The 12,344-nt window shown below is 44.3% G+C and overlaps 1 protein-coding gene across 1 annotated transcript; it reads right to left on the reverse strand.

The window, feature by feature from the left end:
• Positions 1-7,979: 7,979 nt before the first annotated feature.
• Positions 7,980-10,885, reverse strand: LOC125514750 (myb family transcription factor PHL11-like). The gene is made up of 6 exons (XM_048681789.2): positions 10,782-10,885; positions 10,602-10,662; positions 9,804-9,886; positions 9,510-9,599; positions 8,579-8,698; positions 7,980-8,200 (listed from the first exon to the last, which is right to left on the reverse strand). The coding sequence occupies exons 1-4, from the start codon at positions 10,827-10,829 to the stop codon at positions 9,516-9,518; spliced, it is 276 nt and encodes a 91-aa protein (XP_048537746.2). The 5' UTR covers positions 10,830-10,885; the 3' UTR covers positions 7,980-8,200; positions 8,579-8,698; positions 9,510-9,515.
• Positions 10,886-12,344: the final 1,459 nt, after the last annotated feature.

Consider the following 12,344-nt stretch of genomic DNA (forward strand, 5'->3'; position numbering starts at 1 on the left):
ACTGCTACCATCTGGTAACATGGATGGTGCACTGCTTCCACAAATAGATTCTGGGGTTGTACATTGTGTCCTAGTGTGAAAGGCATCCTGAAAGGTTTCTGCTGGACATCAGTAAGAGATAGTTATCGTATGATCCAGGTAGTAAGCTTACATGGTAAACGACGGACGAATTATTGCCGAGCATGGCAAACTATATTTAAATGGTTTGAAGCAGCATCAACCAAAAAGAAATTAAAATGGTAAGATGAAACTAGGGATGTAAGTGGCAAATAAACGACATCCGCCAGTCCCATCTAGTTAGTTTTTGCTACCTCCCTAGTTCATTTTCCTCAAAAAAACTCTTTTGAACTATCATACCACTAGTGGACTTTAATCGGGATTAAACGGGACCCAGTTGACATCCCTAGTTGAAAGGGAGTGTACAACCGCTATATTTAAGTTGCCAAGGCATCTAAGCAGTTGAAATAATCAGAGAAAGCACTTAACAGTGTGGCCTCATATAAACTACGAAGACAGTCTTGTGATGAAGTTGATAGGAAAAGTTAAGGACTCAAATGAAATAGGCATGCATTTCTTTACGATAGTACATCAGGCACTGCTGACATATTGGCAAACTCAGGTACAGCGTAACAACAAATAAGCATTCAAATCAAGCAATACAACAAAGCAGACAACTGAACTATTTGTAATTCGGTAGGATTACACGTTGAGGGCACAAGCCAAGAAAGTAGCCCACTCTCATTACATTTCACATGTACTAAAACACACTGGCTTAACATATGTTGCTGTGAAGCCTAGCTGCTATTGCAATGTTCTTTGAAGATATCGTCAGCATCCCGTGGTTGCAAATCTAGTTGTTGTAGTTTATTCTGCACCATCTATTTAGGTAAAATTAATTTTAATCGCATGCACTGGTCCGAATTGATCATCAATGGTTCATCTAAAGTAATGGAAGAAGGGTGTGTGCATACACGACAATATATCTGCTTCCCTCTATTTTTATGCTTGTTCGAGGTGCTAGCCCCAAAAGAACAAATATTTTGCTTGATGGGGTTGGCAGCTCCACAATTAATAGAAGCATCAAATTGGTCATGCAACTTGGGAAGATCAAGAATACACAAACAAGTAATGAACAGAGGCTCGGAGCAGTGATGTAATAGCTAGCATCAGAAAATGTAGGGTAAAACAAACAAAAAACAACGGAACCACATGCTAGTTTGCTGATGTGTAATTAAGCATAGAGAACATTAAGCAGTCTGATGGAACCAATAGGTGGCATCAGAACAAAACTAAAGCATATTAACTATATGTTCACTGGTATGTAATTTAGCACATGTAACATGTTCACTGCCAGAAGTATGGCCCTACAGGTGCAAGCAGAATAACGTGTCTCATGAAAAACTGAATGATGCCCTGAAGAAATTCAAAGGTGCGGTGCTTATGCTAGGAAAGTGAACGTAGGTGCCAGCCGTTGGATAATAGTACCTGATTCTCGGCGGCGTATGGGTATCGTTGTCATACTTGATAGCTAAGGATCGTCGATGGTGCTCTTGTTGCGGTTGAGTTTGGGCCGGCTGTCACCGTCGCTGAAGCGGCTCCGGTGCTACGGTTGTGGCGCCTGTCGACATACAAGAAAGCTCATCTGTGGTAAGTGAACAGTTGCACGATAAAGAGAAAAACCGAAGGAGTACAAATCGAAATAACCTGATGAGGCTGCGGCGTCGGTAAAGCAGGGCCGGTGGAGTTGAATATGGCGTCCGTGGAGCGGGTCCGGTGCAGTGGACGAAGGCTTCGGCGGGCGCGTTGTACATTGCTTTCGGTGAGGCGGATCTGTTGCAGCGGACGAGAGCTTGTATGAAGGGCTAGTGAAGGGGCGGATGAGGGAGTCAGTGAAGGGCCTACGCTATGGTGGACGAGGGCGCCGGTTAAGCAGATCTGGTGCGGTGGACCATGATGGCGGTCAAAGAGATCTAGAGCGGTGGACAAACCAGTCGTTGAATCGGCTCTGGTGAAGTGGTGAGTTGGTAGTTGGGGGTTCCAAGGTGCGGAAGGTAGATCCAGCGGGGTGTGAGGTCCACCGCTGTGGCGGAGGACTAGATTCGGCGACTTGCCGTGGTTGCGGGGGTCGGGGAGGGGAAGGGGAGGGGCTCTGGGGAAGAATGTTTTTTTAGATGGCTCTGGGGAAGAATGTTGGGGGCAAAGAGGGGAAAACAATGGAGTTACCAAAGCAGCCCTTTTCCGTTCATGTGGCAGGGGTAAAACAGGAATATTGCAGGGCTAAACTTTCGGGCGCGTGATATTTCGATGTGAGCGGGAAGTTTGAAAGCTTTTGGCGCCTAAAATTATAAGTATTCTGCTCTCGTACGGCCGACTATGATATCATGGCCGACAATTTGTTTGTTTTGCATGCAAAAAAATGTGCAAGTTTTGAAAATCAATGTCTCCAACTCGAAACTTAGATTGTCCATTCAATTCAAATATGGATCATTGAGCTACTACAAGCAAATACCATCATATGGTCCAATTCAAATCAAAATTCCAAATGTGTTTATCCTAAATATGATGACAAAAGCAAAAATGTGTATGTGTATGAATAAAGTGGATGATTATAAAGTTTGAACATGCCCGTATGTGTATATCTCTAGGTTTGATATATGAATTTGAAATCACGAAATCCCGGCTTAAAAAATGTACCTCCGTTTAAATGAATTACAAAAGCTAATGATGGAGTCGAATTCCAAAATTCCAATCTTAGGTTTGTAATTCTTGTACATCAAGGTATATCACGCATGTTCAAAAGTATCGTTATCTCATAGTACAAACTGTGAAACAAATTGATCAACCATGAGTGCACAATATCTCAATTACGCTAAAGTCCCTCAAATATAGACACCTCACTCTTTATCTGAAAGTCAACCCCCCCACACCACCACCACACACACACATAGAGAAGTCGTTCTCTCCCCCAAACACCAACACACGAGCACATTAACACCCCTCTCTCTTGTAAAGTCCGGACCCCAACACAGGTCTCTCTCACTTTGTCTCTCGGGCATGCACACATCTCTTCCCTCACTCTCTAGGTCTCCTGCTATCTCTCTTACCCAAGCACACGCACTATGTAGAGTGTATATTTCCCATACACACAAAATGTCGCCCCCAAATGTCTATCTCCCTAGTTATGTGGTTCTCGCGCACTCACCTCACACACCACCCCCACTGCAAACAAGCACACTTTGTCTCCTTGTGCACCACTCTCCTCTTTCTATCTCCCCCACATGCGGACCCGCCCTAGCTCCTTCCCTGTATACATATATGTCGTGACTCTTTGCATAGCTCCCTAATGTATAATCGTTCTCGATTTCGCACATTGTTCTCTACACCATCTATTCTAGATCTCTCATGAAGTCCCTATCACACACACGATGACTCGCTTCCCGTCTCCGTTCATAGGCCAATTTTGGACAACATCAACATTGTCTCCCTATCTATACGCCATTAATTATGGACACAAACGACCCCTCTCGCCCCCTCTCTTCCTCTCTCTCTCTGTCGCTAGCTCTCTCTTTCTCTCGCTCTCACACCCCTCTCCCACACACACACTCGATGTCTCTTCCAAATAGTCTGCTTCCCCCGCCCGCACCCGTGCTATCTCGCTACTACACATGTCACACCATTCCCCCTTCCCTTATACTAGGTTTACATCATTAGTGGTCTCTCTACTCCACATACACTCTCTCCCTCTCACACACAAACGCATGCACAAACACACACAGACACGCACAAACACCCATTTATCTGGATCCTCATCTCTCCTCATGTTCGCATGTGTATCTCACACACTCACTCGCTAATTATGTATATGTGTCTCCACGTTACACAACACAAAGCCCCATGTACATGTCTCTCTCTATCCTCCACACATATAGACACAAAGAATCTGTTATCATTGCCTCAGTCTCTAACATATCACACACGCACGCTCTCTCTCTCTCTCTCTCTCTCTCTCTCGCAAACACGCTCAACAAGGGTTTCCCCGTGAATAACTTACCGTCTATTCATCAATAGTCGTGGCAGTACGGCGAACACGAGATGTGAAAAAGAATAAATCTACACGTGCTTAGACCACCTAGTATGACTACTAGGACTAGAGCAAGCCAAAAAGTGCACCGCCATCACCCCCTCCTTGTCGGCGACGGGAAAAATCTTTGTTCTACACAATCGAGAAGTCATTGTGCTAAGGCCCCACATGCCGAGGCGTTGAATAGAATGTAGATGCTAGTTTACGGAAGCAAGTATCAATAATACGTTTGTATCTCCATACTTATATTTCTTCTCTTATAAAAAACCGAGTTGGTGATGATGGTACGTGTGCCATCTTGCAATATAGACCGTCCGATCTATATCTGACGGATGGAACTTAAACTAAAAGATACCCGCACCCCTCTCCACATTTGCGGACAAGGCCTTCCCTCGTTCATCCTTATCTCCAACAAACCTCATTGTTGAGCAATTAAGAAAGGAAGCCTGTGGAACAAACTGGCCTGGTAGTCGCTGCCGGCGTCGTCAATCCCCATGCCTCTGCTCAGTCTGACCACCAACCACCACCACACCCCACTCCTCTTCACCTTATCTCATATTTGTCGAGATATCATTAGTTTTTACACATGGGATTACTCCCGCAAGGGTCAATCACAACAAGTTTTTTATAAAAAAATGCATCTTGATGTTCCGTGCAATGCACGGATCTTGCTAGTACTCCTACACAAGACTAAGTTGGTGATGCTGGTGTGTCTGCCATCCGTCGTTTCTGACCATTAGATCTACATCTAACGATTGTGAGGTAAGTTGTTGCCTTTTCTCACCAACATCCCACTTGTCTACCAATTTGCAGAAAAACCCATAAATAGTATCTTAAAACCAACCACATTCCTCCCTGACCTCACCAAAATAGCCCAAGGAATATATTCTAATTGAAACATAATATATCTCTAGTGACATATGTATACAAAATTAGAGTGTTTTGTACCAAGTTTGTGAATAAGTATTATTCTAATTATGATTCGTTGCAACGGACATGAACATTGCTAGTATTTCCAACCATGCATTTTTTCCTAGTATTCCATAGTTTCGAGTTTTCCATCAATATATTAGTCACTCATGGTTGATATTTACTTTCAATCATGTACACATATGCACTATGTAACTAGCCTTGCTTATTGGCTTCCAAAGCTTAACTTTCACTCCTACTTACAATATGTAGAGTATTTAACAAAAAGCTACCACTTTCAACCAGCCCTAGGAAGAATCTATTGTACAAAAAATAGCAAAAACATACCCAAAATTTCCTAATCCACGCCAAAAACTACCAAGTACTCCTAACGATTAGGTTCGTTTAAACCCATTTATGACAGGGTTGGCCCACACGTCCGTGCTGACGAGGCAGCTTAAACCAACACATTTTGTTTGACCGTTGACACGAGGGACCCACATCTGACCTTCTATCCTATTATTCCCCCTCAAATCATTATTTTTCCTAAACATTACTTCAAACAGTACTGATGCGTGTTCGTCGGTGGCGCCGGTGATGAGCGAGTTGGCCGCCGCTCCGCCGGACAGGTCGGACGCCGCGCTGGCCTCCGCACGAGTTGGCAGGCTGGCCCGAGCATGACTCACGAGCGAGCAAGCCGCCGCGCTGGCCTTCGCTCGAGCCAGATGGCTGGCCTTAGCGCGGCGCGGGCGAGCAAGCCGCCTCGCTGCCGTGCCAATCTAGCTAGCAAACCTTGCAGACAAGCAGCTGGATGGAGCTATCTTGGCTAGCTAGCGGCCGCGAGCGCCGGACGGAGCTGGCATCCGGGCTGCCGCAACATGGGCTCCGCACCGCCGGTGGTTTTGACCTCGCCTTCTGCCGGCAGCGGTAGCTGTGTCTCATGGCCAAGGATGACTAGGTGGACGGGCCGGAGGTAGGAGGTCACTCGAGGATTTTTGTTGGTAAGAGCATGTACAATGGTTGATAAGGTAGTCTTATCTTAAGTCTGCCACGTATGCAAGTGGTAGTAGTTTCTTGGCATTTTAGTGGTTTCTTGCATTATTAGAGCAAGTACAATAGAGCTGAGTCAACGGGCTATAAGAAATAAACTAGTATATTTCTGCTTAGTTGGAGGAAAGAGAAGAGGAGAGAGAAGGTAAGCGTGCTCTTCGTGAAGAGCCAGCTCTAGCACATGCTCCTAGGCACTTTGTGAGAATGAGAAGTGGGCCACATAATAAAAAAGTAGTACACTCTTTTGATCTATTATTGTACATGTTGGCTATAAGATGGGTTGTAGATGACATGGCACTGGCTTATAGCCAACAGCTGGCTATACTATTAGCCATGCTCTTAGGGGTTTCTTGTAAGGAACAATGTACGTACTACTAGCGACAAAAGGTGATTCTAGGTTGCGTTGTACTCCAATGAGTACTACTAGTGGTCGCGGGAGTGTATACCTCGTTTTGTGGGTTCGATCCCGGCCGAACGCACGGCGGCCTTTTTTTAAATAGTACTACTACACTTCGCTGCGAGCCAATATTTTACACGGGTAGTTTGAGTTTTGAAGTCAAACGGACATGCGGCCCCACAATCTGGGTGCACTGGACAGCCTAGCCACGTGAACGGGTTTTCCTTCCCAGCATCCCATGGCTCGCGTGCTCGCCCTAGCCGCACCTCGCTTGCAGCTTCCTCATCAGCTAGTAGCATATTTAAACTAGCGCCTCCCAATTAAGCCCGAGGAGCCAGAAAAGCCTGGCGGGGCATTGGGAACTGTGCATTATGGCTCTGTACGTAAAGTGCTCTACAACTACTCTGTAGCTTGTGGCGTTGCACGCATGGACTTCACTCCATTATCGGCTCTACTATAAAAGAAATTCCTCTTGATGTGTTTTTTTTGAAACGGAGGCAAAAGCTTTGCTTCATCTCATTCATAAAGAAGGAACTACTAACAAAGTTCGACGAGATCCATTACACCTCCACAAATGGAAGCGAAAAGCCTAGTCTCGCTGTATCAAATAACTCAAATGTTTTGCCCCTGCAGTAACCGTCGCTGATAAACAGACTGCTAGTGTGTGCATGAGAGGAGCGGCTGAATAGAGCACCGAGAGTACCCACTAGGCCACTACGCAGGTGTACTTCCCCTGCATTGATAATACAGCGATGGTTCTAGAGAACAGTAGTACCCTCCACTTCCAACTGTAGCTCCTTGGCCCTGAGATTCAAGAGTTCAAAACTGGTGCACTATACTAGACTAGACTAGAAGTACATTACATTGCACTACTAGTTGAGAAAAGTAGTACTAGTACTGCTACTACAAGAAATATGTCAACTTGTGACCACCACTATTGGTCACTGAATGGTCACAAATTTCCATTTGTGACCTTTTTGTGACCAAAAATATAAGGTCAAAAGCTGGCCGTCATAAACTGACTATAGCGACCTTTCTTCTGGAATGGTCGAAGACGTTTATGACCAAAATACGTCTACTGTGGCGTTTTGGTCACTAGCAACCTCCCCAGGCCACGTAGGCATCCAGCGTGGCAATCTGACGTGGCACAAGATTCAGCCCGGTCCAATTCGGTTTTCTACATGGGCCTAGCCCATTAATTCAGCCTATTAGTGTTTTTTCTCATATTAATTTTGGCTAGGTAGATGGGCCAAGCCCAAGAATTAAGCCTTCTCATTTTTGGGCCGTGGCCTTTTCCGCTAGAAAGTTTTAGTTTTTTTGTAATATAAAAAAGGTCCACTAGTCAAATTGGTCCCAAATGTCAGGTTCATGTACGTGGGTCCCTGCTAGCAAGTTCATATTCTTCATATTTTAATTTAACAGTAAATAAATAACCAGTATTTAAATTGGCACAAACAAAAAACACACATAATACTCCAAATATTATCAGCCATATTCAATACAGAGCTCCTATTGTACAAATAACATATACTTTACAAGCTCTATACATAATAAGCTCTAACATATACATGCTCCACATGTGATACTCCAAACATTCTCCAGAAGCTCTAAAAGTATGGCAATCACAGTTACAAGCTCCACATGTGATACAGTTACAAGCTATGTTCTTCAGCATGGAGCTCCTTCAATAACAATCACAAACTAGGCACCTACTCCTGTCAGGACTGGGCCAACAGAACAGTGATATGCCTTCCACGGTCACCCTGATACATGAATCAATAGAGAAAAATTAGGAAAACTGGAGCCAATATAGCAAGAAGAGACCATTCAAAAAATGACAGCTATTTATATTAGAATGACGACACAAATTCAGCTAGTACCATGATTTTTTGTTCTCCAGCTAGTTAAAATGAGATACTCATTCATACAAGAAAACAGAGAAAAATATGAATATGTATTGCACAAGTGCGAGTCGTGCAAAAAACTTCACTACACCAAATTGCACCTAAACAATAATACCATTCTACTACCACAGCCATCCATTCAACAGGCAAGATCAAACATTACTAGTCAGAGTACGTAGGCTTAACATCACTAACATCACAAATGCATGAGAGAATAAAGGGAACCAAGAGAGATACCTAAGGATGATAGCATCGTGATGATTTGGATTGAGTTAGCATCTGTGAGGAGGTGAATTATCGCCATGGTGTGCTTGATGATGCACACAGCCATGATCTTGCCACCGTTGCATCCGTGCGCTAGATGAGGGGGGTACCAATGCATTCAAGTAGAACAAAATCACCATCATTAACCCACAACTAACCAAAAAACTAAGTATGTATCAAGTAACAACGAAAACAAGTTGAGAAAAACACAAAAAATAATTACTTCATGTCATGCAGAGTTCAAACTGAATAAACACATGCAAAGTTCAAACCAAATAAACATATGCATGATATTGTCCTACAGATGAAAGAAGGACAACATCTATAAGGTTAGCCGAGCTTAATAAAGACAGAGAGAGTAAATGTTCTCAGGTTAGCCTTAACATGGCAGCCTAACTTTTACTTAATTTTGAGCAAACATACATATCAATACAGGGTTAGGCAAGACAGTAAAGAAAGACATAGGTGCTAGAGTTAGAAAGCACTGGTGATACAAGTAGCATAAGCATAATACAACACAATATATTTGTTGTGTGGATATATACATATAATTGGCCATCACTTTATCTTCCAAATTAATAGTAACCACAGTGAAAACCTTGACAAGAGAAGATAAACTTTGACAACACAAGGTGAGATGAAAGATAGCAAACAACACATGCCAGCCATCAATTTTTATTCTACTGAACAAATTGGAAAACAACCACCTATTTTGTAACAACTTCAGTTAACTCGGGAGAAATCCAACCAAACCAATTGATAAACAAAATTCTACTGAATTTTGGGGCATCAAGCAAGCAACTTAATTGGCAAACAATGAAATCAAGCATGTAAGCAAATTTGGAGCAACACCAAATCAGGGACCAAGCCTAGTAAACCAAAACAAAGAGATGCAGAGGGAGGCCTTAACCTAGAGTTGCAGCTTCCCCGCAGCTAGGCATCTCCTCTCCCTGCATCCGAGTTGAGTTGGTGATGTTGCAGCCGTGCAGCTGCTCTTGCACATCAGGGAAGGGAATGGAAGGTAAGGTCAAAATCTAGAGCCAATATATTATGAACATTTCATTCAGAAAACGAACAAGTTCATTAGAATGATAACACAAGTTTATTCGTCCTGGGCAGAATCCTCGGTAAAAACCAAACTAATTCTTCTATTTAACAACAGTCAGATGTGTTGCCCAAGTGACAGAAATGCAACCTACCTACTATCTATCTTGTCACCATTGGCGCTTCCTGTTGAATTGATGATATGTAGCAAATCAAATGATTTTCCATCACAACAGTCTGCATATGACAGCAACAACATCAATCAGTAAAATTAGCAGCGTCTCGATCACTGTATAATCAATCAGCAGGCACAAATAGCAGAAGCAAGCATAGTATAAATCTGGTGCCCCAAAAGGCTAGTGATGCAAATAACAAATCAAGTCTGTGACTAATTTGTAATTCTAGGAAAATGTAATGCAGTGATGTCTCACAATGATGGCTTTGGCATAGCAGAGAGCAAACTAAATAAAAATAGCTTAGTTCACCCACTTGAATAGAATAACAACTCATGTAAACGTTTAATCAAAACGTGATGCTTTGGTTTCAGTCAAGGTTTAATCAAATCGACACATACAAAATTGAACCAAGACCTGATTTGTTTCATACAAAACTGAACATCATAACAGTGAGCTTCTGTTAAAATTTCTCGGGTAATTACAACTATGTGATTCTACTGTTAATCTAGATCTCCTTCAGGTTTTGATTTATTTAATCAAACAATATAATTCCCTGCCTGGATCCTTCAGTACTAAATGACAATTATACATGACAAGAATAGACACCAGTAAAATGGAAGACAACAATTTTTTTTGCACAATTCGTTTACAGTTCAATTGTGTAGCATTCCAGAGTGCAGACTATGCCCATCAAGCCAAAAACAAATCCTATCACCACCACGATTGCATATTTGTGCTGACTGTAACAGTTGCAAGGTATGTATGTGTTTATGTACCTGCACTGTTGGCTAATTCCAGGTCTGTGGATTTCTTGTTGTGTTTTCCCAACCTGTATTTCTGGTAAGATAAAACAAGCATCGCTGTGTTAGTTAGTGCTGCAACAATGAACTGGGGTGCAGAAGAGAAGGTAAGAAACAGTCAAACAGCAGGGATGGTGCAGAGTTGTTTAGCAAAACCTGAAGGTGGCTTTTCAGGTGGTATAGAGTGAGGCCTTTCATGGCCATCAGCTTGAGCACTCCCTTTGGCGTCGCTTCTGTTGCAGGAAACAATAATAATCAGTATAGTTAAGCTGATGCTCAAACAAGCAAAAGTCAGCTGAGAGTGAGCTGATGAATCAGGTACATGATCATCGGCGTTGCTCTGTGGCTTGACGAGCAGGGGAAAGGAGGAGCAAATGAAGAAGACTACTCACTGTCGGGGCCGCCGAGCCTGGCGACGGCGTGCACGAAGCGGTCGTGGAGGTCCGGCATCTACCGCGGCCGCTGCTTGGGGTCCCGTGGCGACAGCGCCGCCGCCCCGGCACCAGTGCCAGCAGCACTGCCGCCGTAGCTCATCCCCTCCATCCCTTCAAACATCTCGATCCAAACGGCTGTTCAGCCCTTGCAAGATCGAGCAAGATGAGCTCCTCGCTTGCTAACTGGAGTGGCATATAACTGCAGCCCGTCCCCTGCTCGTGGTCCTCGTGTCGGATCCGGCGCGCGGTAGATGTCGCCGGCCTTGGTTCGTGGCGGAGAGCCACCGAGGCGGCGACTTTAAGGGGCGGCGACATGGCGAGGCACGCCCACACCGCCGCCGTCAGTGCCGGGGCGACCACGCACGCCCGCAGGGCCGCGCCGGTGCTGAGCAGCGCCATGGATCCGAGGGGAGAGGGCGCGTCTTGGTTGTCTTGGAGGAGGAAGGGTGTCGGGTGGGATGGTTGGTTTGGTTAGGTGTGGGGGGGGGGGAGGGGCGAGGGGAAGGCCAGAGGGAGGGGCGAGAGGACGGTGGCGAGCTCCGCCAGAGGGAGGTGGCGGCGGTGATCTGAAAGGGAGGTGGCGGCGGCGATCTGGAAGGGAGGAGGCAATGAGGAGAAGGAAGGGGATCGATTGATGGATGTGGGAAAGAAAGGAGGCGGGGGGTGGATGGAAAATGACCTAGGGTTTTGGAGTTGGTGTGGAAGGGTTAAGGACGGTCGTTGAATCCGTGAGCATCCAACGGCGTATGATGCATGATCCGCGTGAGATGTCTACGGACCAATCAAAATGCAGTATGATGTTGTGACCATCTAAAAAGGTCATAGTTGCCGCCGTTTTGACCATCCAAGATCAACCACTAGCTAGGAACGGTCATTCCCACCGTTTTGACCGCATTTTGAAACGAGCATAAAAAATTAAAAAAAAATCAAAAAATTGGGAAACCTTCGCATTGTGTCATTATATGTGGCCAAGTTCCTAGGAAAAATAATAAACTTGTAATACGGCAATTATTTTAAAAAAGTGTTCTCAGAAACGAGCTATCACGTGTGGAGATCAATGGCTTTCAAGCCAAATGATCAATCTTATGGCCACATCCATGGCATAGTTTGTTCAAATGATCTCATATTGTGCACAAGGGTGCATCTTGGAATGGCAAACAATGTTGCCTAAGGAAGTTGTCACTTCCTTTGGACGAAAAAATCATTTTCCATTTTTTGAGTGCCCAAAAGGAGGTTTTTTTGTGAAGGACCTACTAAATAATTGTTGCAAAATTGGACCAAATCA

Source organism: Triticum urartu, chromosome 6A (assembly GCF_056163025.1).
Source record: "Triticum urartu cultivar PI428250 chromosome 6A, HENAU_Tu73, whole genome shotgun sequence".
Classification (NCBI taxonomy): Eukaryota; Viridiplantae; Streptophyta; class Magnoliopsida; order Poales; family Poaceae; genus Triticum; species Triticum urartu.